Source organism: Alexandromys fortis, unplaced genomic scaffold (genome assembly GCF_014885135.2).
Source record: "Alexandromys fortis isolate MF-2015 unplaced genomic scaffold, M_Fortis_MF-2015_v1.1 scaffold_72, whole genome shotgun sequence".
NCBI classification, from domain to species: Eukaryota; Metazoa; Chordata; class Mammalia; order Rodentia; family Cricetidae; genus Alexandromys; species Alexandromys fortis.
Genome location: NW_026067969.1, coordinates 1,504,755 through 1,531,880, shown reverse-complemented (window position 1 = coordinate 1,531,880; position 27,126 = coordinate 1,504,755). Strand labels below are relative to the sequence as shown.

Sequence of the window (27,126 nt, the reverse complement as noted above, 5' to 3'; positions counted from 1 at the left end):
TCACTTGGCAGACGTTTTATTTCTGGGTAAAACAAAAACGTACCTCTCGGGTTGGAAAGAACCCGTGGATAACATGGCAAACACGTGTGAGCAATAAATACGCATGTACATTCAAGTATGCAGGCGGCCACTACGTCCCGCCCGAGACCCTGTGCTCTGGTATTTGTTCCTGCCCTTGGGGTGCTGTTGCCTCTTAAAAGTTGGATCACAGGGCTGGCCCTATAGTTTCCCTTACCCTGGCCCCCTCCTAGGCTGCAGGGTAAGAGGCCCTGGGTTGTACAGAACCCTCCATTAGGGCTACCTGCAGGATCTGCAGACAAGAGCTGGGACAATAGTCCCTAAAGGTCTGTCTCGTGGATGCCCCAGCAGTCCGGCCTGAATCTCCATCCCAGCTGCAGAGCCCTGTGTCCAACTCAGATGTTGCAGCTGGACCCCTTGAGGAGAAAGCCAAGGTACCATTTCCCTAGTAGAAAGGGGTATGTGTTCACTGAGGGGACTGGAGGATCTAGCTGAACAGATACCTCATAATACCCACTGCCAGCCGGCAGGACAAGTCCTAGGACAAGACCCTGCCTGTGTTTTTGGCTTGGAAGCTTGCCTTGTCCCCCTGCTGGAGAAGGTTCATCTTTCCTCAAAGGCCAAGTGCAAGGCTGGCAACTACTTGGTCAGGGTGTCTGGACTTTGCAGCTGTCAATCTCCTGCGGCGGAGTTGGGCACAGACAGGCCAGGATAGGGCCTGCCCTGGGGAGGTGAGGCAGAATACAGAGTGTACCTCCTGCATAGCCATCCCAGGACCAGCTGGGGGACAGAACATGCCGTGCCACTGTAGCCCCCAGAAGAGTCTTTGAGGCTCCGCTGGGGAGCTTGGGGGAGTTGGCAGAATTTCACATTTGGCAGGGCAGGGCTTGAGGGAGAAGGGTCTGGACAGCACCGGGGCTTGGGGCCAACATGCTGAAGGCCCAGCCTGGAGCAGGGTAGGGCGGGGTCTGCAGGAAGCTATGGGCCATATGGGGTCAGAAGCATGCTCTCCCCCATATAGCAGCTCTAGCCTGAGCCCACCACCCTGGGATGGGGGTTCCTTGAGGGCTGGGTGCCCACCATTGGCTCAGTGGGAAGGGGTTGGGGGCTGAGCTGGCTCTCCATCATGGCCTTGGGAAGATTTGGCTTATCAAGGGGTTATGGCCACTGTGGACAACTGAGTCCCCAGAGTCCAGGGCAGGGCATGCCTGGCTGGAGGGGTGAGGCCTTAGCTGGCACCTGGTGGACACTGCTGCCGGGGCTCGTGCAGCCCACTGGCCTCCTGCTCTGGGCTCCCAGCAAGGTCCACACGCTGCTCATCCATCCGCTTAGCCTGCACTCTCTGGATGAGGCTGAAGAAATCCTCATCAGGCATGGTGGGGCCTCGGGGCAGCACATCCGGGGGTGGGCAGCGCTGGTCATCAATCCTGGAGGACTGGGCAGACACAGTGGAGATTGACGGTCTTACATTTCTTAGGCCTTTTGGAGGGCCTATCCTAGCACTGGGTGGGCAATGAGCTTACTGAAAATCTAAGGGTAGCAAACACTGGCTCGAGAGGAGTAGTGTACTCCAAGTGGGGCCCGCTTTCAGTCACCTCTTGCCTCCCTGGTTCTGGGATAGTGTTAGGAGCCCTGCCCTAGGAATATCTCTTGATGACATCTCCCCAGAGCTGTGGCCGGCCAACCAAACAGAAAGGGCGTGATAATATATTCTGGGCATAGAGCAAGCCAGCAGCTACTGGGCAGCCCTAGGGACAACTCCTGGAACCCATTAATCCAGGGACTGTACCCCTAAAACTACCCTGGAACCTAGCACAACCCTGGGCTGCCCTGGGGGCCACAGCTCAGAACCTGTTCTTTGGAAATCCCCCCAACCCCCACCCCGCCAAGGGTCTCCTTTGGATCAATCAGCTGACACCACAGGCTCTGTCTGCCTGTCCCGATGTGGGCCTGAAAGGTGTTTGTTTTTTCTTCAGAGCCTGGAGCAGAAGGGACTGGAGCCGGTGCAGCTGATGGCCCAAGTATTGGAGTGGGCGGGGCTTCTCGGGAGGAGCTGACTTAGAGGAGGTTGTCTGGATGCTGTTGGGGTTCTGTCTCTGTGAGAAGGAATATCTATCTGGAAGCTTAGCCTGATGCAGAGGTGGGGTGCCAGCCCCCGCCCTTCCTGCGTCTGACCAAGCCCCACCACATACATACTGCTCCAGCCGGAGGGCAGCTGGCTCAGCCCAGCAGCACCCTAACCCTACCCCATCCCATATCCCGAAGCCCATCCCTGGGTAGCCCTACCCTGGTTCTGTCTTCACAGGTCTGGGCTCTCCGTTTTACCTGTCAACCCCACAGTGATAGCCATTCTTGCCCCTAACCCTCCAGCCAGCTGTTAACACCCCAGCTCTTCTTCCCTCCCAACTCCAGGGTGTCAGTTGACCCTCAGCTTCCTCTGCCCAGATGTGGAAGCTGAAGTGGACATCCCTGGATTTGGGGACCTGGCAACCCAGGCTGACCTCTGGCACCAAAATGTGCTGAGGCTGGCATCTCAGGACATGCTCAGCCCCTTGGCAGAAGGAGGGCTTCAGGCCTGAGCATCTGCGGGGTGGTCCCTGAGTCTGGCTGTGCCTTCCTCATCACCAGCTTGTTACTGTGTCTCCCTCAGGCATCCCTCAAACAAGGCCAGAGAGAGAGAGACCAGAGCTTGCTGTGGGCCTGCTAGATGACTATACTGCAGCGGGCAGAGGACCACCAGAAGGCTGGCCTAGAAGAGACCCCAACCATTGTCTCCTGAGTGCAGGCCCACCTGGTACTTGATAAGCATGTTGAAAAACTCATCCCCTGGCTCCTGAGGGTCCCCGTCGCCTCGGAGGTGCTCCACATTGTTGAGGGTGATGCGTAGCCCAGGCAGGCTGCCCACGCTAGCCCTCTGGTCATCCAGCCGACGGCTCTGGGAGCTGGCAATGAGCTCAAAGAACTCCTCAGTCTGTGGTGAAGCTGTCACGGAGGGCTGAGCTGCAAGAGACAAGCAGAAAGCGAGGCCTGGAGCGGCAACCACTGGGAATGCTGGCACCTCGAACTGGCCCAGCTCTCTTCAAAGGGAATATGGCCCCAGTAAGTCTTCTATGCCTGGGGCTGCTTCTAACCATCCTGCCCCTGCCCTGCCTCCCAGGACTTCAGGAGCTGACAGAAGAAAGCTTTGGCCTCCCACACGCTCAAAGGCTGAGAAGCATAGACACTGTGTTCTTCAGGGTGGGGTAATTACATACTTCCCAGGATGGGGCTTCAGGGACAAGTGTGGAGTGAGCTCTGGGTGATGGGGGCACTTTGCAGCTGGCCTCCTCTGCCCCCCAGGCTAGCTTGTTGGGGGCTAACAGGATTAGCGCTGGGTCTGGCTGGTGGGCTCACCTAGGATCTGTCCTCACCTGCCCTCTCCTCCAGGGTTGGGGCAGCTGTAGCCTCAGCAGCCCCTGCCTGGCCTTCCTCCAGGGGGCAGCGCTGGTCATCCATACGACTGCTCTGGAACTTACTCAGCAGGTCAAAGAAGCACTCCTCGTCCGAAGATGGGGCCCTGGGAATACCCTGGATAAGAAGGGAGGCCACAATTTAGCCCTCGGTGCCTCAGTGTCCTAGACCCACTGACAGGGCTGCCCACCCTAACTATACACATTCCCAAGACGAGGTCACAGGTCCTTCCAGGATGCCGCCCCCATGACACAATGCCCCTAAACCTGCCTGTCTCCTGTCCCCACTTCTGTGGCTGTCTGTCACCCCTCCAGCCAGCCTCAGCCTGGACTTTCCCCAAGCTGACCCAGGTCAGAAACCACCATCTTCAGGAATGGATTCCACCCCAGAGGGCCCTGTCAGTCATAGAGAGCTCCATTTGTACCTGGCCCCCAATTCTGTCACCCTCCAATGTCCAGTGAGCCGGCCTCTGCAAGCAGGGAGCCAGGATGGCCACGAGCTATGAGACCTCAGTGGCCAATCTGGCTGCAATGATAGAAGGATCCATAGGTTTTATCACCAAGGGCATGGAGACCCAGGTGGGGAGATGATGGTCTTCTTGCCTGTTTCTGGGCTTAGGCCACACAGAGATGGTAGACCAATGTCCAGTTCAGAAGATACCAGTGGTGTGGGGGCCGGTGTATGAGGAAGACTTAACACCTCTAGGTCCTCTGCGAGCTGGCTGGGGGAGTGGGGGAGGGCCTGGGGTTGAGGATGGGAACACTGCTGAGAGTTTCTTCCTGAAGATAAAGAACTTTCTGGAGTCCGTACTGGACTCTGGATCTATTCTTCAATATATGGGTAGCTGAGTGGGGGTCTAGTCTAAGGCCTTGGTCATGGGTGACTGTCCTGAGTCCAGGTAAGTCATGGGGTGGGGGAGCCTACTTTCAAACAGAGAGTTTGGGTCTGTGAATCCTGAGCATCAGGTGACTGGAGCAGGCTGCGCCAGCCCAGACTCAGCTTTCACAACCTTGGACGGAAAGGCCTACTCTGCAGGCTGGGTCTCAGAAGCCTGGCCCAGGGTCCTAGCCTAGCAATGGACGGAATGGAGGTCCAGAACCACCTGCTGCAAGAAGCTGGAACCTGGCTCTAGCCCATCAAAGTCCACACAGAGCAAGGAAGCAATGCCCAGGAAGGCCTGACCCTGCAAAGCTGTGGCCTTCAGAATGCAGGAAGGTTTCCACCATAAGGGGCACTTTCCATGCCTGGGATTGCCCAGCAATAGAGGCACAGGCACAGAGGTTGTATGGCCTCCCCAAAGTCACACAGAGGTAAGAACAGAACTGAGACCTGCATATAAGCAGACCGGGTAGACAAGCCCAACATAGGACTAGATTCAGGACTCCAAAGGCAATGCAACCCAGTCACGGGAGCTATGGACAGGGCAGTGACATGGCAAAGAGACCCTACTGGGACCTCAAGTTGACCTTGCTCTCCTTCAGGCTTTGTCCTAAATGAGCCCTGCAGCTCGACACTGTCAGAGCCAGGAGAAAAACCAGAGCTGTAAGCAAAGGAAGGCTAACATACACAGCCCCTGCCAGAGGACAAGCAGCACTTGGGCTGAGCCAGCACTCCTCTGGGAGTAGGGGCTACACAGTATGTCTGGAGAACTGGATAGCTGCAGGGTCCAAGCTGCAGTATAGAGTGGCTCCATGCTATCCCCCCATTCTTACACACACACACACACACACACACACACACAGAGAGACAGAGACACACAGAGAGAGAGAGAGAGAGAGAGAGAGAGAGAGAGAGAGAGAGAGAGAGAGAGAGAGAGAGCTTGAGGGAAGCCCCTGAAAGACTTGCATTTGTTCTGAGACTCCTCTTGCCCTCACTCAACTGTCAAGATATAGTAGAACCATACCCAGGCTGGAGACTTGGGACTTGGGCTCCCTTACTTACTGCCCTGTTCTCCCCCCATACCCCTCACGAGCATGATCTCATGTCTGAGAGGGTCCTGAGAGGACTGTAAAGGCCTCCCTGTCCCCTGTCCCCTGTCCCCTGCCCACAAGTCTGTGGCTCTTTCCCAAAGGTCTGACTGCAATCTCAACTACTTTAGTTTAAGCCCAGGTTCTAGAGACGTGTACAGCTCTGGCCCAGCCCACCCCTACCCTGGCTGACCGAAGTCCCGGCATGCCCAAGGACCCACACTCACACAGAATCACAGGCTCCCTCCAGCAGCAGCAATCAGGAACTGTATAGGCGCCAGGCCACGTGCAACCCAGGCAGGATGCCAAGGTGCCAAGGCACAGTCGCCACCACCTGCCCAAAGTGCCAAGTGTCTCCTCACTGCCGCTGCTGGGACCCACAGTGTTCTCCAGATGCTTAAATAGGATCCAGGGAGAAGGCTGGGCTCTCCTAGTACCCGCCCTCACTGCTGCAGCTCACAAGTGGTTGAATACACACACACACACACACACACACACACACACACACACACACACACACACACACTCCAGGCTCCAGGGAGAAGAAGGCTGGGCTCTCCTAGTACCCACCCTCCCTGCTGCAGCTCACGAGTGTGCAAGCGCTCTCTCTCTCTCTCTCTCTCTCTCTCTCTCTCTCTCTCTCTCAACAATGAGCTGGCTTCCCCCAGCTCAACAGAGCACACCCCTCGAGGCCTGTGGGTGGGCAAGCTAAAGGCTGTGGGGGTGGACAGCTTATTTGAAAACCCTTTCCCACCCAACCCCTTGGCCCCTGGGCTCCCTTCCAAAGCTAAATCTGGGTCCCTGGGAGAAGCTGTCTCTCCTTTCCTCAGCTTTGCTCCTGAGGCCACCCCAGGTGGACCCCACTCTGACCTGGGCAGCCCTTAACATCTGCACAGTGGCCCCTTGGTTCTACCACAACCTTCCTCTATGCCCCATGGATGAGAGGCTATGTGTTTCCTTCATAGCCCCCCCCCCAAGGCTCCCTGTGATTGGAATAAAGTGGGGTGGAGCGTGGGGTTGAAGGCAGCCGCCCCAGCAGGAAGGGTGGGCTCCAGGCACTAAGAATAACCAAGGCCCCTCCGCAGCACAGGTCGCCAGAGCCTGTGGCAGGATGAGAGTGTTGTAAGCTACTTCCTAGAGCCTCAGGACCTGAGTGCCCTCCACAGGGACTTCTAAGCCTAAATACAGACTCTCTGCCTCTGGACCTCTGCCAGCTCCCAGTGCCTGGAGATACTGCCCAGGCCCAGTGGGTACCTACTGGCCCTGACAGGCCCCACCCTCCACCCGCTGGCCACCAGTCTTGTAACTGGCCATTGAACTTCCCATCTTGCCATCTCTGTGTGCTGCCAGGAATGCCGAGTGCTCTCAGATCTGAGCATCCAGGCTGTGCTGTGGGCTCCTGCGGGACCACACCAACCCCCTACCGGGTCTCCAGTCTAGCTTTGATCAATGCTAAGCCCAGTTGGAGTAGGTGGCACCTCCCAGCCCAGACCTGTTGGAAACTGGGCAGATGCTAGCTCCCTGCTGTTCCTTCCATACCTGGCTCCACAGTTGTGCACTGGCCACCCAGCAGGTCCCCCTACATGATGCCACTCCCCAACTCCAGGGACGGCACATGTGCCTCTCTCACACTGAACTGCCCCTAGTACTAAGGTCTTTTCTTTGGGGACCTGCCTTATGGGCAAGCTTGGGGACTTCCCGTCCATCTCCGGCCACCTCTCCCGTCCCTCAGCTCAAGGCCACCACTCCCCAGGAGGCCTCTTAGACCCTGAGGGGTACAGGCTGTACCACTTGCGCTCAAAGCAGACGACTCCCCCACTAGAGCCCCCGTGTCCAGGCACTCTGGAGCCTCTAAGGTACAGAAGTAGGCTGAGGTACAGAAGTAGGCTGAATCTCTGAAGTAAGCTGTATAGTCCAGCTCCATTAGCTTGTATAGCCAGGTATCAAGGGTCCCAGTAAAGCAAAGAAGGGGCTGTGATACAGAGGGAGGTCACCTGAAGACTGGTGTCAAAGGTGGAAACTTAGGCCCAGAGACTGAGCCTTTCTACAGGAAGGCTGACCTGGAGTGCCCATGGGGGCTCCCCGAGGTGCAGTTATGAGCTCTGTACCCCACAGAGTGCCTGAACTGCACAAGGCCAGGTGGAGGGCCCAGCAGCTTACAGCTCTGCCTCCCCAGTAACGGGTTCATGTTGACCCCCCCCCCCCCACCTCAGGCTATAGGCTGGATGGTGGGAGAAAGGGAAGGGAGAGCTCCGTGTTCACAACTGTTCCCTCAACTCAGGAGGCACCTACCGTACGAGGCACCTGGACCCTCACATCAGCGCTGTCCAGTGGAGAGTGGCTGCCCTCCCGCAGTCTCCTCTCAGTGGCATCTGACCCTTCCTGGTACTTCCTGCTCCTCACTGGGAGGGGGAGCGAGTCCCTGCCTGGCCCTCTCCAGTCCCCTGTGTGGTGGGTGTCTCCATTCTGCTCCTGGAGAGGGAAAGGCAGGTTGGACATGAGCCAAGGAAACTGGAAACCAAAGTCCCCTCTCAGCAGCTGGCCCAGCTGCCCACCTTCCTGGATGCACACAGTAGGGACTCTGTCTGAAGGACGAAATACGAAGCAGAGAGGGCACAGACAAACATTTGAGGAGTGCCATCTTCCTTAAATGTCAGCCTTCCAATGCTAGGCAACAGAGGTGACCACAGGTGTTCCTGAGCTTGAACTCATGTTATGCCCCAAGGGTTATTTACAATGAGAAGATCGGAGAGTCCAGGCCATATAATATCCATACTAGTTCCCCCAGGTTTGACAAAACCCACCAGCTTCTCCAACAATAATAGCTGTGTCCCCTGCCCCAGATTCAGGCCAGTGGCAGAGAGCAGACAGGAACCCTGGACATGCCACCCAGGGAAAGCTCATGCAGAGGGTAGAGTTGGAACACCCACAGGGGAATGATGACAGATGGGCTCCCTGTAGGATCTTGGGCTGCTGGGGGAGGGACATTTATCTCCCAGGGGACAGGGCCCTTAAGAGGGTGCTGACAGCTCAGCAAACACTGCACACTGCACACTGGACTCATTAACCTAGGACCCACATGCTGACCAATGTCGCCCTCAGCCACCAGTCCTGATCCCCAGCTCACCCGGTCCAGGGGAAGCCGCAGCAGGTCCCAGGTCTCGGCGCTCAGCCTCTGTGTCCTCTTGGGTCTAGCTCCTTGAAGAGATCACAGCCCATCAGCCTGAGCTTTGAGGCCACTAGCCAAGCAAGGGACCCGGGAGACCAAGAACACAGTGGTACTGAGCCCTGGGGCCAGAGTTCATAAATCCCCTCTTGTGCAGGGAAAATATAGTCTCTGAGTGTCCACTGGGTTGGGTAAAAAACTAGGCTGTGGGCACCAGACAAGGCAGGCAAGGGTTAAGGACAAATGTGGCCCTGGGAAGGATATAGCAGGGGTAGCATTGGTGTCCTCCCTCCAACAAACAAGGGATTTTCCCTGTCAAGCAATGCCCCATGTACCGTCCTTTCTTCCTGGAAGGCAGCCTGTGTAATCCATAGCATCCCCTCCATGAAGCCACACTTGAGCTCCCTAACTGACCTTCTGTACCCACATGGGGATGAGGCAGAGAGGAACCTCTGGGTCCCTGGAGCTCATGTGGGCCACCCAGACTGGAGCAGCAGTGACGTGCCTCAGGGCAGTCCTGCTGCAGTGGACTCTAGACACTGAACAACCTGGGGGGGGGGAGCACGGCTTGGCAGATGGTTTGAACTAGGCTCTGGGCTCCCACAGGAGACATATCGCCAGCCCTCAAGTCCACAACCACAGTTGGAAGGGAAGGAGCAACTACCTGACCCCATACTGCTCAGCGCTACCACAGCCCTAGGGGTCCCTGACCTTCGTTTCTAGGTGGGGTCGGGAGCTACTTCACCCTAGTCTTTCCCAGCACAGTCAGTGATGGGAGGGAGACTGGGAAAGTGAGCCTGGTCTGGGCAGCTGTTGGGAGCAGTGAGACCCCAGATCCTGAATTTCTTGTAATCCCCTGATCTGAGTGCCTACAGCTGCTCTGAGAACGAGACCTTCAGGAGTTCCTGATGGCAGGAGAGTGGTTTCTGGTGGGTTTGGCTAGGGCATGGCTATCTCTATATAATCTGCCCCTGAACACAATAAAGGGGGCATTCTTGGGGAATCCAAGGATGACCCGTGTCACTGTCAAAAAAAAAAAAAACATTGTCTGTGTGTGTCTGTTTTAACCTCCAGCCCCTTGCCCGAAGCTCGGTAACTGGGTGCCAGCGCACAGAGCGCAGACATGGGTGCCGCCGTGTGCGCGGCAGGCAGCTGCTTTGACTACCTGCAAGGCCCAGGTCTTGGGAGAGCCAGCCAGGTCAGCCAAGCCACAAATGGACAATTCAAGGGGGACACTGGGTAAGGGTCAGTATTGGGAGGACCCAGACCCTGAGGGGGTAGTGAGAGAGGAGTGTAGTGAGCCTGGTTATTTGAAGACACAGCCTCTTTCCTGCCCATGATGTACCAGTTCTCAAAGGACCTGTTGGCCTGCTGCAGAGAACAGGACCTCATTAACAGCCCAACATTCCTGCCACCATTCCCACCCCTCTCGCTGGGTCTACCAAGCATCCTTCAGTCACCAGACAGGCGCTGGATACCTACTGCTCGTGAGCACGTCACACAGTGCACGAACATCCAGGGCGGGGCTTGTGAGGCAGGGAGTGCACCGAGGAGCACCAGCCTGGGTTGATGCTGCCATTGCCCTACAGGGCTCACCGCCGAGGGGGAGGGGTACTGAGTGAACGTTAGTGGTGGACAGGTGTGGGAAACTGGCCGCTACCCTCTGACCTAGCCACTGCTGCACTGTGTGAAAAAGTGGTCAGCACTGCACTCATGAAAGCAGCAACTTCAAGGTCACCCTTGGCTTCGTATTCTCAAAAATCAAAATGATGGGGAGGAGTGGGGATTAGTGCAAGGCAAGCCAGGTCTCCAGCATGGTCCCTAGGCCTTTAGTCAGATGGCTCCAGACCACCCGTCAGTGAAAGCACAGTGCATCAGAAAGGGATGTGTGACTCCATCCGCTGTCCAAGATGGGTTTTTTTGAGGGAGACAACCTGTGTCCTGCCCTCGAGTGGTTCAGAAATAAAACATCCCAGGAGAAAAAGCCACTGAGAAGGACGTAAGGTTGGGGGGGGGGGGGAGGAGGGGGGCGCGACACACAGGCTACAAACAAGTGACCCATAGAGGCGTGGCTCTGGACATCCAGGAGCCACTGTCTCTCCTGTCTTCAACATACCCTGCACCTTCAGGCACAGGGGCAGTTATAGAAGCCATAGGCCACTTGGTGCCCACTCCGTGTCCGGGTTAGGAGAGAAAGTCTAACACAGAGAGCACGGAGACATCCGGGTCCCCACGTGTCCTGATAGGACTACCAGGATGAGTTCTCTGAAGAGCAGAGAGGGCCCTCTCCTGCGATGCTGCACTGGTGGACCCAAGCTGTGGCGGTGACTAAGCAGTCCTTCTGAACCACAGCACGCAGCTGGCTCAGGACGGGCATCCTCCTGGAGACAGGGTGAGGCCCACTGCACCCAGCTAAATGAATCCTCTGTCTAGAGTCAAAAAGGTCAGGTACGGCCAGTACTAACGGCCAGGCCTCCTTGGCTGAGAAACCTCCACTGAGGCCTCAGACCCTAACCCCTCCTTCAGCTTCCTGTCCACCCCACCTATAGTTCAAGGTCTCGAAACTTCTCTATCACGTCTACCCACACAAGATGGACAGTTAGTGTCTTGTGAAGGCTCCTGACCACTATGTCTGAGGGAAAGTCATCCAAACATGTGTGTTCCTTGTTCTAGCCCTCCCTACAAGGGAAGGTACCCACCCCATTCCCTGTTCACGGTGGCTGCTAGTGGTAGTTTTGCCTCCAGACATAAAACCTGGCCTTTTTCTTCCAGGCAGACCTATGTCAGTCCCTCACCTGACCCTTTAGTGTCCTCTCCATACCGGGGGTCACAGTGAGCCCCTGGCTAGATCTGCTTCCCTTCTACTGAGTCTGCAGGTCCGTAGGTCCTCTCCACGGCCCCCAACAGCTGCAGACATATCTGTGCAGCACTCTGGAGATTTGCCTGGCTGTCACTCTCAGCAGGTCTGCCTCCCAGAAGGGGCAGTGACACACAGGACTATGGCAGCCAGGGCCAAGACTAGAGCCCACAGCCTACACCGCCCCTCAGACACCACACCGAGCACAAAGCGCATCCCTGACTGTGAAGGGGAGAAGGACCTCTAGTGCACTTCCCAAAGTGAGCTGCCGTGTTCACACCACAATGCTGGGCCATCAAGAGCAGAGGGCTTCCACCATGTCACTGTGTGCACCGGGTAGCCCAGGCCCGTCACGCCTGGCAGGGGTCAGGACGAGCTCCCTTTCTTCCTTGCATGCTCATCCAAAGGTCACTTGGAAACTCCGCCTGAATGCTCCCCATACCACTGCACTCTGGGTGGCATGGGCAGAATAGCCAAGTATGCTATAAGGGTCGCAGACAGCCACACAGCCAGAGGGACTGGGCAGCGGAAGCAGCTGGCAGGGTAGTGCCCCACCGACTAGGGCAGTCTGGGGCTGCTGCTTTGCTGGCTGAGAAGACACCACCAAGGGGAGGTAAAGGGGTCTGTCTTCCTGCAAACGAGTCCCTTGTTTACGTCCATCAGCTCTGGAGAGAAAACCTGAACCTTTGCCTGCCCCGAGCCCCTGGCCACCATTACACCTACAGAGCACACCGTGTTCCAAACACACACTGCTCAGTTCAAAACACACATGGATCACTGCCCAAAGCCCAAATGCACGTTTCCCCCCACAGCCCACTCAAATCACTCCACTTTCGCAAGGCCACAATGAGTGCCTTGTGCTACAGTCCCACAGGCCACACCCACACGCAAATACCACACCAGATTGAGTCTAACAAAGGAAGGCCACAGCTCCCCTGGCTGTGACTTCCCTCCAGCCCTAGCAGAATGAATTCCCCAGGCCCAGGGAATCCCCAATCCTGCTGGGTCTGTGCCCTTTGGGGTGTCCACTGAGCCCCCCGAACCAGAACTACTGGGTAAGCACCTGCCTAGCTCCTGGTCAGTTTCTAGGAGGCAGGCCAGCCCTCCTCAAGTGTCTCAGCTGCGTCTAGCTTTCTCCTGGCTTCCTTACCCTGCTCCTTCCTTGCTCACCTGAGTGGGGGTCTCCCTCAGGGCCACCCAGACTCTCACAGTGCCGGCCTGCCTTCAGCAGCTGCATCCCAGGACTTCAGGGCACCAGCTCCCTCTCCCTGATGTCCTCCTTGGAGGATAAACTTCTCCAGTGTCCAGGGCTGGGGCCTTTGGCCGCAAGTAGCCCTGTGGGGAGGAGACTTCCGGGGGCCCCAGCTGGGAAGGGTCTGGCAGGCTGGGCAGAGCAGAGAAGCCAATGTGGGAAGGACAGAGCTGCCTTGTCCCTGGCCATTCACTCGTGACTTACTCCCCCCCACACTTTTCCCTTAGCTTGGAGGAGGAAAAAGAGTCAGGACGAGGAGCTGGCCGCCTCTGTGGGACTCTTTCCAGAAGCCGCCCAGCCCTGCTCAGGATACACAGGCTGGGGGCTCTGCTAAGAGCTCTATATAGATATTTACTCCAGGAAAGCCCCCGCCATGGGCCCATACCGTCCAGTTCCATCCCACCCCATTCACCGCTGCATCCCTCGCCACATGGAACGGCTGAGGGTCCCAGAAGCCTTTGCTCCTCTCCTCTGTCCCCAGCCTCCTATTCCACACCAGGTTCACTCTGAAAACTCCCAGGTTTGAAGCACTAGGGGCTCTCATGTAGTATCCCTTCTCGACATCCTGAGAGCTGGAGTTAGTGGGTACTCCTGGGAAAAGACCCGTGAATAGCTGGGGCTCCACTCCTGGCAAACTCAAGAAATGGGACGTGGGGGAGGGAGCAGCTACGAGCCTCCAGAAGCCAACTCAGCAGAGCAGCCTGCATCCGCCATGCCCCTCCTTTGTTCGTATTAATGTATTTGCTTTGTGGAGAACAGTCTGTCCTTCCATTCACTAAGTGTCTGACCTGCAGGGGACAATCATCAGTCTGAATGAGGTCACTGAAATGGCTTTGCCTGATTAGTACTCCAGGCAGGCGCTGACTGGCTCCCTCCAGCCTCCCAGAAGCCCCTCCTATAGAGCAGGATGATGGACACTCTGGCTGCTAGGCTGCTTGGGAAGGAGCCATTTCCTGCCTTCTGGCCATTAGCCGTGTGGTGCTACCAGGATCAGGGAGGGAAGGGCTCGAGGTGACCACAGGTCCTCACTGTCTCAGGGAGAGTGCAGAGCAGGCCACCATCCCTCTGTCATTGGTGTTTCTGGCTACTGACTAACCTTTTTCAGTTTCCCCTTGGAGTGGTTTGAATGGGAATAGCCCTCAAAGGCTATTTTTATATGCTTATTGTTAAAGGTTATGTTTGTATGCTTGGTCCTAGGTAGTGGAACTGTTTAAGAATTAAGAGCTGGCCTTATTGGAGGAGGTATGGCCACTTGGAGTGGGCTTTGCAGTTTCAAAAGCCCGCATCAGTCAGGTGGTGGGAGCACTCAGAAGGCAGAGGCAGGTGAATCACTGTGAGCTCAAGGCCAGAGAGAGAGGAGTTCTAGGACAGTCCCTGCCTCACAGAGAAACAACTGTCTTGAAAAAAAAAAAAAAACAAATAAAAACAAACAAAAAACCAAAGAGAGAGCAAGAGCTTCAAATCAAAAGCCCAGCCAAGTCCATTTGCTGGACATACAACTTTTAGATCAGGTGTGCACTCTTAGGTGTTCACCCACACCACACCCGCCTGCCTGTCACCACACTCCCCCACCGTGATGGACGAAGCCTCTGAAACTGTAAAGAAGCTCCCAATTAAATGCCTTTAATTTAATTTAACCCATGGGAGTTGCCTGGGTCTTTACAGCAACAGGACAGTAACAACTAAATTACCCTGATCTCTGGTTTGCCCCAGTGGGGTCTGTTTGCGCCCCAGAACTCTGGACACCCTGTCTATCCCCCACATCACAGTGCAACACAGTTCTGTGTCCACTTGTCTCTCTCCTAGCATTGTGAGCTCCCCGGGGCAGTGGTCTCCCCTTACAGAGCAGCTGTCGGTGCCTCCCTTTCTGGCAGACCTGTTCCCTGAACCAAGGGTCAGTCCTGTTGATGGAACCCTATGTCTTTTCCCCTGAGTTTCTCTCTTGCCATACCCCTGCTTGGATGGATGCTGCTTTGACTGTCCCTCAGGCTGAAGCCAGAGCCCACGAAGAAGCAGACCCCAGCCCTCAGGACCAGAACTCACCTTGTGCCTCGTAGCCAGCCAGATCTGGCTTTTCTGCCGCTGCTGGGCTCGTCAGCCGGCCCAGTGCCAGTTGCAACTGGGCAATATTCATGCGAGCTGTGAGCTCTCCGTTCCGGTCTCCGATCTGAAGCAAGCAAGGGTGGGTAGATGGACAGGTGAGGCCTGGGACTGTGCTCTGGTGGTGGTGACAGGGCTCCAGCAACCATCCTTAGCCTGCCGGACAGCCTAGGCTGACCCCAGACCTTGGGTTTCTTAGAGAGCCAGTCCCCACTAGCAAAAGTTGATTCTAGAGGTCGATTCCTAGGTGTTCTGGATGGCTTCTAGCCCACCCTAGAAGTACTCAGGGTCTTGGGAGATACCCTGTGAGCGGTCAGCTTGTCCCTGCCCTGGGCTATACCTGTCTCAACCTCAGGGGCCAGTCTCTTAGGCTCCATCAGTGGGGCCCTTCTGAGTACAAGCCCAACATGAGGAACACAGGGAGCCACAGTCTTTGGTGACTTCTGCGTGCACTTCTGGGGATGGGGGCCTGGTCACCCTGTGGAGGGACCTTCAGACAGGCTCTCTTCTGCTCCTCCCACCTGAACCTGGGCACCCAAGAAGCTCCTTTTGATGCTGTGGGGGCTTGAGGCCCACCCTTAGTTAGGGAGGGCAGCTTTCTTGGGATATCTCTGTACTGTCCACAGTAGGTGACTGAGCAAAGAGGAGGGAGACTCAGCTTCCAAGGGATGTGTTCAGGGAGTTCCTGAACAGTAGAACCTCTGTCTCTCTGGTTCCCCTCCAAGAGGTTACTCCCAGCATCCCCATAATCCAACACTGTCCCCCACACAGGGGACACCAGCACTCCAAGGGTGGGAAACAGATCCTTGCTTCTCCATAGATCCACTGACTCCTGTACACATGCGTGGCCATTGTTCATTCAGGGGCCCAATGTTCAGAAAGGCCAGTGGGGTCCCCCAGAAGGAGATGACAGGCTGCTGAGGCACCAGCAGAAGCCTAGGGGAGTGGGCCCAGCTCACCTCCTGGGAGATCTGCAGATGTTTCTTGGCAAAGGTCAAGGCCTGTGCGGGGCTCCCCATGGACACGTAGGCGTTCCCCAGGCTCCAGCATGCCCGGCCCTCTCCCACCCTGCAGAAGGTTAGACAATCACACCTGCCTCCCAGGACTGCCTGTGGCCCCAAGTCCCTGACGGTCTCCAAACCCTGGTACACAAGGTACCAACAGCACAGAGACTCCTCCGCTGCCCAAGGGGCCCATGGGCCCTGGGCACAACCAGCTGCACTTTTATTCTTTCTTGCTGATAGAATTAACTTGATCAACTGAATTTGTGACCAGCTTACCCTGGGGCCAGCTGAGACCTTCATAGAGCCCTCAGGGCTCAGCCTTTGGGTCCTCTTGCTCAAAGCCTTGCTCGCCCCCTAGTGGCCAGCAAGGTAATATCCCCTGCTCCATGCTCCCTCACTGGGGTCCCAAGTGAGTCATGACTTTAGCTGTTCCCATTGTTGTACCGCCACTGTCTCTAGTTCTAGGACACTTCCATTATTTGCCCCTCCAAGGGGTAGAAAGTCCTGGGGATAGGGCAGCTCTTGGAGAGAATTCCCCGCACTATAGTTGGCCACAGGCCTGTGGCCCTGAGACCCTGCCTGGTACAGCAGATATGCATCTAAGGCTGCTATTTCAGAATTGGAGGCCATGAGATTTATGTTGCCATGGGGAGAAGGATGCAGGTCTAAGTGATGGAAAAACCTTCCTCCATCCCAGTTCCTGTCAAGGGCCTGTGCAAGCCTTGGATTTACCTATTTGCTTAAAGTGTGTGTGTCCTCCCCTCCTCCCCCCTAGGGTCTGGGTGGGAGGCTGCTCTGACCTCGCTGTCCTAGCAGGGGAGCAGGGACTCACACCCAGGCCGTCACTGTACCGGTCCGGCCAAGGCCTTGTTGGCACACACACCTATCAGCCAGCTCCTGCGCAATGACCAGGTGGCGCAGGTGGTACTCAGCAGCACGCTCGTAGTCCTGCAGCAGCGTGTAGGTGTTGCCCAGGCTGTAGCAGGCCTGCGCTTCCACTGCCTGGTCCCTGAGCTGCCGGGACAGCTGCAGCGTCTTCCTGTGCAGAATGAGAGAGTCAGTACCTCGGCGGGTGGCAGTGTCTCCTTTCCTCCCCGGGAACGCCTCTCTTCAGGTGGCCATAGCTTTTCATTCGCAGCCCCAGATGTGCGTGGGTGTGTGGGTTAGGCTAAGGAACGGGTAATGCCACTGATCACCGAGCTGATGACACTTCACAGGGGAGCCAAGACCAAGGGTCCACAGCTCAGAACCACAGATGAGCACATAGGTCCCACAGTAGGCCCAGTCCTGAAGTCCCTGTTGTGTCTAGAGACCACCACTCTACCCAGGAAGCAACTGACTAAATACTTCAGCAGAGGTCGGGGACACCATGAGCTTCATGAATTGGCCTTTTTCAGGGCAGCTAGGGTCCCCAGTTGGCTCCTGGGAATACTAAGTGATGAGTGATCGCCTGGAGCATTGGAAGGGCATCTCTGTAGCCTGGTGGTCAGTGCACCCCGGGGCTGCCCTCTGGGATGGGCATTTCTGTGTGGCCTGTCATCCAGTGCACCCAGGGCTTACTTGTAATGTTCAGCAGCCACATCAAAGCGCCCCAGGAAGATGTGGGCATTGCCCAAGTTGCTGTAGGCCCTCCTCTCAGCCGCCTTGTCTCCAAACTCCTTGGCAATGGCCAGGCGCTGCAGACAGACCCAATCCCAGAGATCACCACATAGCCCTGGAACCCTAGACACACAGCCAGGGATGCCTTCCTGCCCAAGGTTCTGATTTGATCTGGGTGTCCAGGGGAGCAAACGGGAACCCCAGGACCAAATACAGCAGGAGCTGGGGGATCAGTGGGGCTGCCCGGCTGTTGAGGACTCTGAGGGGTGACCCTAAGCTTTCCTGTTGTAGCATCCCTGCCCCAGCACCCAGGCCCAGCTCACCTCTTTGTGGAAGGTTGTGGCCTCGGTGAAATTTCCCAGTAGGTAGTGGGTGTTACCCAGGTTGCCATAGGCCCTGCCCTGGGCCGCGCGATCGCCTAGTTCCTTCACCAGGGACAGGTTCCTCCTAGGGGGACCAAGTCTGTCTGAGCTGTGCCCTTCCAAACACCAGAAAAGTAGCTTGCAGTTTCTCCCCCTCCCCCTGAGGTCGGAAAGTACTGAGGGGTCCTCCCAGAAGACAGGGTGGCTCAGGGTGACATCTGAGCCTCAGCCTGGTTTGGTCAGACAGGTGTGTGGGAGGGGAAGGGTGGCCACAAAGCGTTAGGGCTGATGTATGTGGGGATATTTTGTGTCTGGAATCCTGCCCAGTCCCTTGCCTGGCACATATTGGCTCAAGAAGTGTCTGTGGAACACAGGGGCCTTCAGACAAGCCTGGCGCCAGCAGTTCTCACCCTGTGATGCCAGCCCTCCCCATTCACTCACTCATAGAACTCAGAGGCCCTGTGCAGCGTCTCACGGACATCAGGTGGCAGGTGCCCAGGGTCCTGCGCTGCATTCCAGGACAGCTGCTTGCCCTTGGCGTGGTACACATTGCCAATGTTGTAGAGGGCCCTCGCCTCCCCAACCTGTGGGCAGCAGCAGGTATGAGGGCATGTTCTATAGTCCCCCAGAGAACTCACCCCGAAGTACACTTGCAGGGGTTGTACAGTCCCCCGGCCTGCTAGGTTCCTGAGGAAGCGCAAACCCGGTTCTACCCCCTACCCCTCTGTCCTCTGCCAGTTGGGTGGCAGAGATGGCCAGGGTCACTGCTCTGTCTGCTAATGTTTGAGGTTAAGAGCCCCAGCAGGAATGAGAAGGGCAGAACATACAAGGGGCCAACCACCCACCTTGTCCCCCTGCTCCTGGGCAATGTCCAAGTGTCGTTGGCAGCAGACGATGGCCTCATCGAACCGGCCTAGGACCTTGAGTGTGTTGCCTAGATTCCCGCTGGCCTTGGCCTCCCCCATGCGGTCGCCAATGGCCCTAGAAGGCAGCAAGGATGAGGAGCAGGCAGGGGTCTAGCTGGGCCCTGAGCTGAGCAAGGGCCAAAAAAGCCTTAGAGAAGGCCTGGCAACAGAAAGTTAGCTTGACACGCCCATCAGCAAACTCTTGTTCAGGCCACTAGCACCAGATCTGGACCGAGTGTTGAGGTCAGGATGGGCTCCCTGGTGAGCAGGGCTGGGAGGATGGGCTGCTCCTCCAAACCCCCATCCCCCCCCCCGTCCCCATCTAGGAAGTCAGGGTGGCTCTGAGGTCTCAATAAGGAGCTGGGCTGAATGTGGAACAAGGGAAGGGCCCTGTAGGACACAGTAGAAAACAACAGTCAGAGCTTGGATAAGACTAGAGACATCAGGGTAGAAACTCAGGAATGGTGGGAAATTTGAGCAGGGTTTGTACAGGAGGGAGATCATAGGCCTTTAAGGGGTTAAAGTTCATAGGGAGAGCAGGGAGTCCCTGGGGGCAAGACCACTACCACTAACAGAGGAGATGGCAAGGACCATCTGAACTCAAGACCACAGAAAAGGAACAGCTATAGGGGTAGAAACATAGTTTCAGGGAGAAAGAGTCCCAGCAGGCACAGGTGGTCAGAGAGAACGCATGGACAGACACGTGCGTGCATACACACACACACACACACACACACACACACACACACACACACACCCCTTGACTTGAATACAGACCTCTAAGAGGCCCCCATATGCCCCTTTTAGGTCAGGGCCACCTGCTGGGCTCTCCAGGCTCAGAGAGACCGGCACCTTCCAACCTCCTCAAGGGCAGGGTACCAGGCTAGTGCCATCAGGCCAAAATTCCCCAGTACTTACCGTGCCAGCAGGAGGTCATGTTTGTGGAACTGCAGGGCCCGGGCATACTCCTTCAGATAGAAGTAGGCATTGCCCAGCTGGCTATAGATGGCACTCAGTGTCTTCAGGTCCTCAGTGCCCACCTGCACGGCGGCCTCAAAGAAGGCCACACCTGCCTTGAAGTCCCCCGCCTTGCACAGCCGCTCGCCTTCCAGTGCCAGCTCCAGACAGGACGCCTCCATCCTGGGCAAAGAAGGAGTATTACGGCCCGTCCCTTGGGACCCTCTGTGGTCACATCAGAGACAGTGGGCCTCAGCAGCTGTTGCCCGCGCCACAGCTTTGTTCACCGATACGCCTGCTGGGAATTCATGCCTCCGAGCTGATACAGTGCCCCAGTTGTTCAACTCACCCTGACATCTTTTTTGTTTTGTTCTTGTTATTTTGAGATGGAGTTTCTCTGTGTAATCATGGCTGTCCTGGAAATCACTCTGTAGACTAGGCTGGTCTCAAACTCAGAGATCTGCCTGCCTCTGCCTCGCAAGTGCTGGGACTAAAGGTGTGTGTCACCACTGCTGGGCTTCACTTTTCACTGTTGGAGTCGGAGTCACTCTATGCGATCTAGGCTCAAGCAATTCTCTTGCCTTAGCCTTCCCAAAAACTAGAATAACAGACACATAGCATTTGACCCAGTACTGATTGAACAATTTGTTGTTGTTTTGCTTTTTCAAGACAGGGTTTTTCTATGTAACAGCCCTGGCTGTCCTGGAACTCGCTCTGTAGACCAGGCTGGCCTCGAACTCACAGAGTTCACCTGCCTCAGCCTCCCGAGTGCTGGGATTAAAGGTGTGTGCCACCACCACCAGGACTGATTGCCCAAGATGCTGTCCCCTCCTCTGTGTCACGAGAATCAGTCAAATCCAGAGCGATGTAGGGAAGGAATGAAAAATGGGGCTGCAGAGATGGCTCAGTGGTTAAGAGCACTGGCTGCTCTTACAGAGGTCCTGAGTTCAGTTCCCAGCAATCACATGGTGGCTCACAACCATCTGTAATGAGATCTGGTGCCCTCTTCTGGCCTGCAGGCATACATGGAGGCAGAATGTTGTATACATAATAAATAAATAAATAAATAAATCTTTAAAAAAAAAAAGAAAAGGAAAAGAAAAATCAAGGACAGAGACACGAAGCATTTTAACCAAAGGTTCTTTGACACAAACTGCAAAACACAGTCTCTGTATTCTGTGTTATCAAGAAAATGGAGTGTTTTGAACTTTCCTAAGATAAGACTGTCATGTGAATAGATGGTGGAGCCAACGGTCCCCTGAGAAGCTGGCCCACACATCTCCATCCCTGGGCTCAGAGAGCTCTAAGTTCCACCCTGCCCGTGCCCACCAGTATCCTGGGAATCACGCTACGATGTCAAGTCCCTTTAGTGTTATCCCAAAGCTCACAGCACCTATGACTTCTTTTCTGTAGTATAGTCACCACTTGTAAGGTCCTTGATTTTCCAGAAGCCAACCACTGGCTGTCCTGCCCTTCTCTTCTGACACCAGAAGATGAGGTGTCTCCACTCTGCCCAGGGAATGGAATGTGAATTCTCAGGATGGGTGGGCAAGATCTTGTCTCCTGACTCTCAGGCTTCTGGTAGCTGCCTTCGTTGTCCAGTCTGGGCTTTTCTTGCTAGGGCATCTCTGGCTATCACCCAGTCTGCTTACCACACACCCATGCTGTGCCAGCTAGGACCCTGTTCAGTGTGAAGGTCACTCTCTGGGTCTGTCAGGTCTGTCTGCCATAGGGAGACTGTGGAGGCCTGCCCCTTCTCCACACAGTCCAGACATTTTTTTTAACCAGGGCTGAGGCTCAGGCGTGACATTTGAAGACAGTGACATAATCAGAAAGGGATATGCAGGACATTACAAACACACCTGGCATCAGGGAGAATGGGCTTCTGGCTGAACCGTGGCTCAAGGATTCTCTCCCCACCCCCTACTTCTCTATTTCCTCCCCCAGAGCCACTTCAGGGAAAGGCAGTGGCCTTGACACCAGGAAGTCAGGCCCTTGGGCTATTCACCTACCCTGCTATTTCAGGGACTCCCATCCACACTTGCTGAACTGCCCAACAGCCACCTTACCAAGCCCTCTGGGAAAGGCCATCAGATGCCACGTTGGCCACAAGAGGCATGGTTACCGTGGCAACCAGCCACAAGACATCATCTCTCCTGTGGCCAGTGCCAAGTTCTGGCTTCTTAATTAAGGCCTATCTGTCCCTGCCCCATGGTTCTCAGCAGCCAGATACGGCTCTGTTCCGCCGTCCTTCTAGAGGATTGTACAGGAGTGTCTGCTACATGGGGGTACTGCTGAATGGGGGGAACTGCCATCCTAGTCCAGAGATCTGGCACCCAGAAAGGAAAAGTTTGGGAGAAGCTAAGGGCTGAAGCCCTGGAGAATATGCCAGGAGTGGCATCAATGTGGTTACTTTGTACCAGAGAGAGAATTGACTCGGGTCACGACACAAAGAGCCCCTCCCCACAAGACACCCCTGAACCATGCCAAGCACCCACCTTGACACCTGTCACCTGTCCACCTTTTTCTCTGCAGGTTCCTGTCCAAGATACTCCCAAATCATGCCTGGGCCCACCCAGGCACCCAGCCCTGAAGCCTGGCGCCTGCCTGGTCCCCACCTCTTTCTCTGTAGGTTGCGCATCTTCTGCACATACAGCCACAGCTCCAGACCCACAGGCAGTAGCAAAGGGCGGGGGCGAGGGGCACCATAGACCACCTTGCACACAGCCTTCTCTGCCAAGCTCAGGGCCAACGGCTGGCCCTCCATGGTGGTAGCCTGCATCACAGAGTTCTGGTTCTGGTCCCAGGAGATGTGCCAATCTCAGGCTCCAAGGCTGGGTTCCAGGAGACCCCAAGCTCTTCAACAGCACCTCCCTCCTTCCCTGGATATGACGTGGATGGAAGGATCAAGGGCAGCTCAGGCTGGATGGATGAGCACTATGGTAGATGGGGGTGGGGTGGGGAGCCTGAGGTAATCCTCTATTGCCCTTCTGTCCTCCTTGGGGGCTGGGCAGCAAGCACGGCGCCAATCCTTTGGTTAACTTTTATGCAGGTCAGACCCAGGACCCAGGGACTTCAGGAGTGTTAGGATTGCACATAGCTGCCGCTGGCAACGCTAGAGGTGAAAGATGGTAGGGATAGTGCATGAGAGCCCCCAAATCCAGCTCTGCACCCCACCACGTGCTGACACAGGCTTGCAGGAAGCCTGAGCCTACCACCGGGAACGCCAGCTAGGAGAGCCTGTCCCACGGCCTGGCAAAGCTAGGACTCTGGACAAGGTTGGTACTTGGCCCTCTTCACTCTCTCCAGCCCCTGGCGTTTGTTCTGCCCTGGATCCTGGCATGGGCAACTCATCTGACCTGGAACACGGAGTCCTCTTCACCCTGCAGGACTCCTGCCTCTGTTACACTCGTCCAGCTCTTTAAGGTAAGCTCCAGGTTCCAGGTCTAACCAGGGTATAGGGCCATGAGGGGTCTGCAGAGGCTGCTTCCAGGGAAACTGAGATTTTCCTCTTAACTTCTAATTTCCCAGACACCTTCTCAGCCCGACCAGGGCAAAGGGAGGGGCTCCAAGAATGGAGGGGAGCTACCAATGCCCACCTATGGACCTATTGGGCCCCACAGGATGAGGGCCCAATCCAGTGCCTGGGGGCAGTGTGCTGGTGGGCTCTCAGAGGCCTTCTGCTAGACCACTGCCCCGTTTTGGCCTCATCCCAGTGATGACAGGACCACCCCCGGAAGCCGTCCAGCCAAGTATAAGCCTTTTGACTGTGGAACCCAGAGAAGGGATATAGCTGCAGTCACAGGAGATTGGACAGCACTTTGGGCTCCTAGTCCTGGAGATAGAAACTCCAGGGTGGGTAGAGAGTGCTTCCAGACCCTGGTAACTCAGTTCTGCTCTGAGGCTCTGTGGAGACAGGGGTTCCATTCATGGATACCTTGGCCAAGAGTATCAGGGTACAGCCTGGAACCCCTCCCCCAGGGGGCTCTCTTGGGCCTCCCTGCCTCCCCACTGACATGCCTGCTTTGCTTTTCGCTCTCTCCTGTCCTCTTGGGGCCAGCCAGACTGATGTGGCTGGGCAGAGAAGTTCCTGGAACCTCTGTGTCCCCACATCACCTCGCAGACCCGCAAGGGACCGTTCATCTGTCACCTGTCAAGGTGTCCATATGCCTAGGGGCTACAGTCATTTGAACAAACAGATGCTGAGTTATCTGAGGCCTCTGAAAGACCTGCCTGCTCCAAGGGTTACCTGAATTACTACCCCTGAAGTTCTGGATCGAAGTCATAAGGGGTTCGGATCTTAGTGTCTCCCACCAGCCTCACCACCCCAACCCTGGGAGTGAGCAACTTCTCCCCGGGGTTTGTCGTCTGGCTAGACAGACCTATTGCTGAACAAGTAAACAGCAATCCTTCGCCTCACCACCCCAGCAGATCCACCTCCACACTGAGGTCCTGATCCCAAGCCGTGTCACCAACTGAGCCACTTTAAAAGATCACAGTCCTGCGCCGTTCCACTTAAATATGCTAGATCACAACAATGGGGAACCAGGTACTGCCTGCCGTATCCCAGCCACTGAAGCAGTAATTGACTCCCTAGTGGCCAGGCACATTCTGCCCAAGTCGCCCTGGCCTTCTGATCTCACTTGCCTGTCCCCTTAAGGCTCCTAGTGTCCTCTGGTACCTACAACCAGCTGGCCCCTTAGCTCTCCAGTTCTAGCTACCTGGTCTTTGTCCTGCCTCCTTCACCGGAGAACAGTCACCAGTCACCCGGTACTGGTCCCTGGCCAAAGGCTTGAGAGCCCCTTGCCACTGCTCCGTCCTAGAAGGAAGCACCACCACTGACCCTCCCTCAACAGCCGGGGAAAGAGGGAGAGAGCAAGAAGCAGAAAGGCTGGGAGGGAGTGTGGTGGGAATAGGAAACTGCTGGAGGGGAAGGGAGACCTCAGCTTCAGGAAGGTACCGAAGGATTAGGTTTGCAGTGATCTGGGGCTAGGATAGGGAATGGTCCTGTCCGGGCCAGTGCTGGGGGAAAGACACAGAAAGAGGTGGTAGGGTGGATGGGGCCAGTACTGCTTGGCCATGCAGCCACAGAGGACTTGCCCATACCTAGGGATGCCTTTGTAAGTTCCCCTTCCACCCCTCCCTTCCCAGCCTGTCTTGGCACTTAGCTATGTGCCGCCTTCTGGGGCTGGGAGGCCAGAAGAGGATTTGCAGGGATTTCCTAGCTGCTCGTTTCTCTGGGAACCCTCTATCCCAAGCCCCTGCGCTGGCCCCAGTGTTAGTGGACCAGGGAGATTCAACAGAGAGCCTCCCTCCTCTACCCCGCCCCTTGCAGTGTCCCTGCCTCTCTGAGCCAGAGCCTCTCTACACTCCACGCAGAGTTGGTAGTTCGGTGGCACATTTGTGGCTCTTCTCAGCTCCTCAGCCCCATCTCAGACAGACGTCAGTGAGAGTGGGGATGCCCCTAGGAAGATGGATGCCATTAGCCCAGAAAAGCCACAGGACTTCTTAGACACGGTGGATCCAGTTCACCTAGGCATCCATGTACCTGAGCAGCCACAGTCCCGGCTCCTATGTCAGCATGCAAGCTTCCCTGGTTACCCGGGGGTTCACGTGGGAACAGGACACACATGGATTTTTCTTCTTAGTTCCAGTGGCCACAGGTTGTTGGGCCTGATGGCAGAGACTTTTCTTCTCGGACCCCTCTCTAAGACCTGCTTCAAATCTTCACATCTGCCCAGTCTATCAAAGCCAGGGACTGACTGCCCAGGCCTGGCTGGGACACCTACATGGAGACCAAAGAGCTCATGGGCCTCCTGGAAGGCCTCTTGGCTGTTCAAGCTTAAATCTGGTCCCAGCTCAACCCTCTGAGCTCAGCTTGGGTTTCAGCTTGGAGGGATGCCAGGTTGAGCTCGGGGCCTCAACCAGTATCCTGAATACTGTCCCTAACCAGTGAGAGCTACCCAGGGCCTGGATTCTGCCTAGTGAGTCACCACAAGGGAGAACTGGGGGCAACTGACACGGCTTGGAGACCTGTGCTTTGAATAGTGCCCCCCCCCCCTCTCTCTCTCACACACACACACACACACACACACACACAAGCTGCCTCGTAGCACCTCGTCCTCACAGGTGGCTGGTCCTGAGGTAAATGTGACCCTGTACAGCTTCCATTCCCAGGGGGACTCTAAGAAGAAGCTGCCAGCAAACCTCTTACCACTGCACTATAACCAGGAGGCAGAGACTAGGGCTCAGGCTTGATCTCAACGCCACACAATGGGGATACTGTCTCTGAGCTGCAGCGGAGTGGAATGGGGAGGGGCAAGCCTCTCTTCACCAGCCACCAAACCTTCATTTTGATCTTTGGGGGGACTGGGCAGAGCTTGGCTAGCAGATAGGCCATCTCACTTGGGGCAGATGTCTTCAGGGTTCTCTCCCTAGCAGAGAGGCCCCAGATCTGGGGAAGGGTTAGAAGAGGCGGGAGTCAGAAGCTCACAGCAGGGAGCTGGGCCTTCCCCTAGGGCTAGTGACAATCTGCAGACCCTGCCCAACACTCAGGCCCTTCCAGTTCAGCCTGAGGCCAGAGTGAACTGGCAGCACCCCGGCTACCGTCCACTTCTGGAACCAACACCTCCTGGGGAACACCCTCATCAGGACGGAGTCACCAGGGAGGCATGCAGCCAGAAGCAGGGCTATCCTGTCATCCCCAGTGGGCGTGGGTACAGAGCACAGACCGCTGGATCACCTGTGAACCTGCCTGGAAGGCAAAAGCCTTTGTAAGGAGGCACACCCACCTGCCTGGCAGAGGCCCAGGTCCTGCTGGCCTGAGGCTGGGGATAGTTAGTGAAGGCAGGGCCCCATCATGACAGCCTGGATCGTGGCCATGTCACCCCAGCACCGGGTCATGGCAGTCCCAGGCTTGAGAGGCGAGCTCCTCTGGCAACGAACCCTGCCATCTCTGGCTATTCAGGGGCCCGCAGAGCTCGGTGGAGGAGTGCCCCCCTCGTAAGCCCCTCTGGCACCGGGACGGATTGCAGGCAGAACCCAGCCCCCAGTCCCTCTGCCGCGGGGCCGATTTTTGGGCCCCGCGCCCCCTCCGCTCTCTGCGCAGAGCTAGGGAGGCGCGTCCCCGGCCACGTTGCGCGCCACCGCCGCAGCCTTTGTTCTGGGCCGGCAGCCTCCCGCCCGCGCCCGCCGCTCGGGTCCCCGTCCCCATCCCGGTCCTCGAACTACCTGGAGTAGAGGCGCCTGGCGGCCGGGCCCGGGAGCTCGTCGGCCGCGGGCGGGGCTGGGCTCGCCATGAGTCGGGGACGCGCCGAGCAGGAGCACCGCCCCGCGCTGCGGCCGTCCGCCCGCCGATCTGCCCGCCTGTCCGCGCGTCCGTCTGGCTGTCCGCGCGTCCGCGCGAGGCGCCGAGGAAGTGATGTGCTGGGGTGCCACCGCCCCTCCCGCCCGAGCCGTGATGTCACCGCCGCCAGGCGGAGGGAGGGTG

The 27,126-nt window shown here is 56.6% G+C and overlaps 1 protein-coding gene across 4 annotated transcripts; it reads right to left on the bottom strand.

Moving 5' to 3' along the window:
• On the bottom strand, positions 1 to 27,126 carry Gpsm1 (G protein signaling modulator 1). Of its 4 annotated transcripts, none has more exons than XM_050155205.1 (14): positions 26,868 to 27,117; positions 19,599 to 19,820; positions 18,621 to 18,756; positions 18,217 to 18,359; positions 17,737 to 17,860; positions 17,375 to 17,490; positions 16,698 to 16,853; positions 15,770 to 15,878; positions 14,754 to 14,877; positions 8,563 to 8,633; positions 7,728 to 7,907; positions 3,429 to 3,585; positions 2,810 to 3,018; positions 1 to 1,453 (listed from the first exon to the last, which is right to left on the bottom strand). In XM_050155205.1, the coding sequence occupies exons 1-14, from the start codon at positions 26,933 to 26,935 to the stop codon at positions 1,247 to 1,249; spliced, it is 2,022 nt and encodes a 673-aa protein (XP_050011162.1). In that variant the 5' UTR covers positions 26,936 to 27,117; the 3' UTR covers positions 1 to 1,246. The 4 variants fall into 4 exon arrangements, with proteins under 4 accessions (XP_050011162.1, XP_050011166.1, XP_050011164.1 ...); XM_050155206.1 differs by having other exon boundaries at positions 1,316 to 2,114; positions 26,868 to 27,126; XM_050155209.1 differs by lacking the exons at positions 19,599 to 19,820; positions 26,868 to 27,117 and having other exon boundaries at positions 18,213 to 18,359; positions 18,621 to 18,679.

Coding starts and splice junctions, on each gene's coding strand:
- Gpsm1 (XM_050155205.1), bottom strand. CDS start 26,935: ATGGCGAGCCCAGCCCCGCCCGCGGCCGACGAGCTCCCGGGCCCGGCC. Junction 19,821..26,867: donor GCCAGGCGCCTCTACTCCAG/GTAGTTCGAGGA, acceptor TTCTTTGCCCAG/GATGGAGGCGTCCTGTCTGG. Junction 3,019..3,428: donor AACCCTGGAGGAGAGGGCAG/GTGAGGACAGAT, acceptor TGTCTCTTGCAG/CTCAGCCCTCCGTGACAGCT.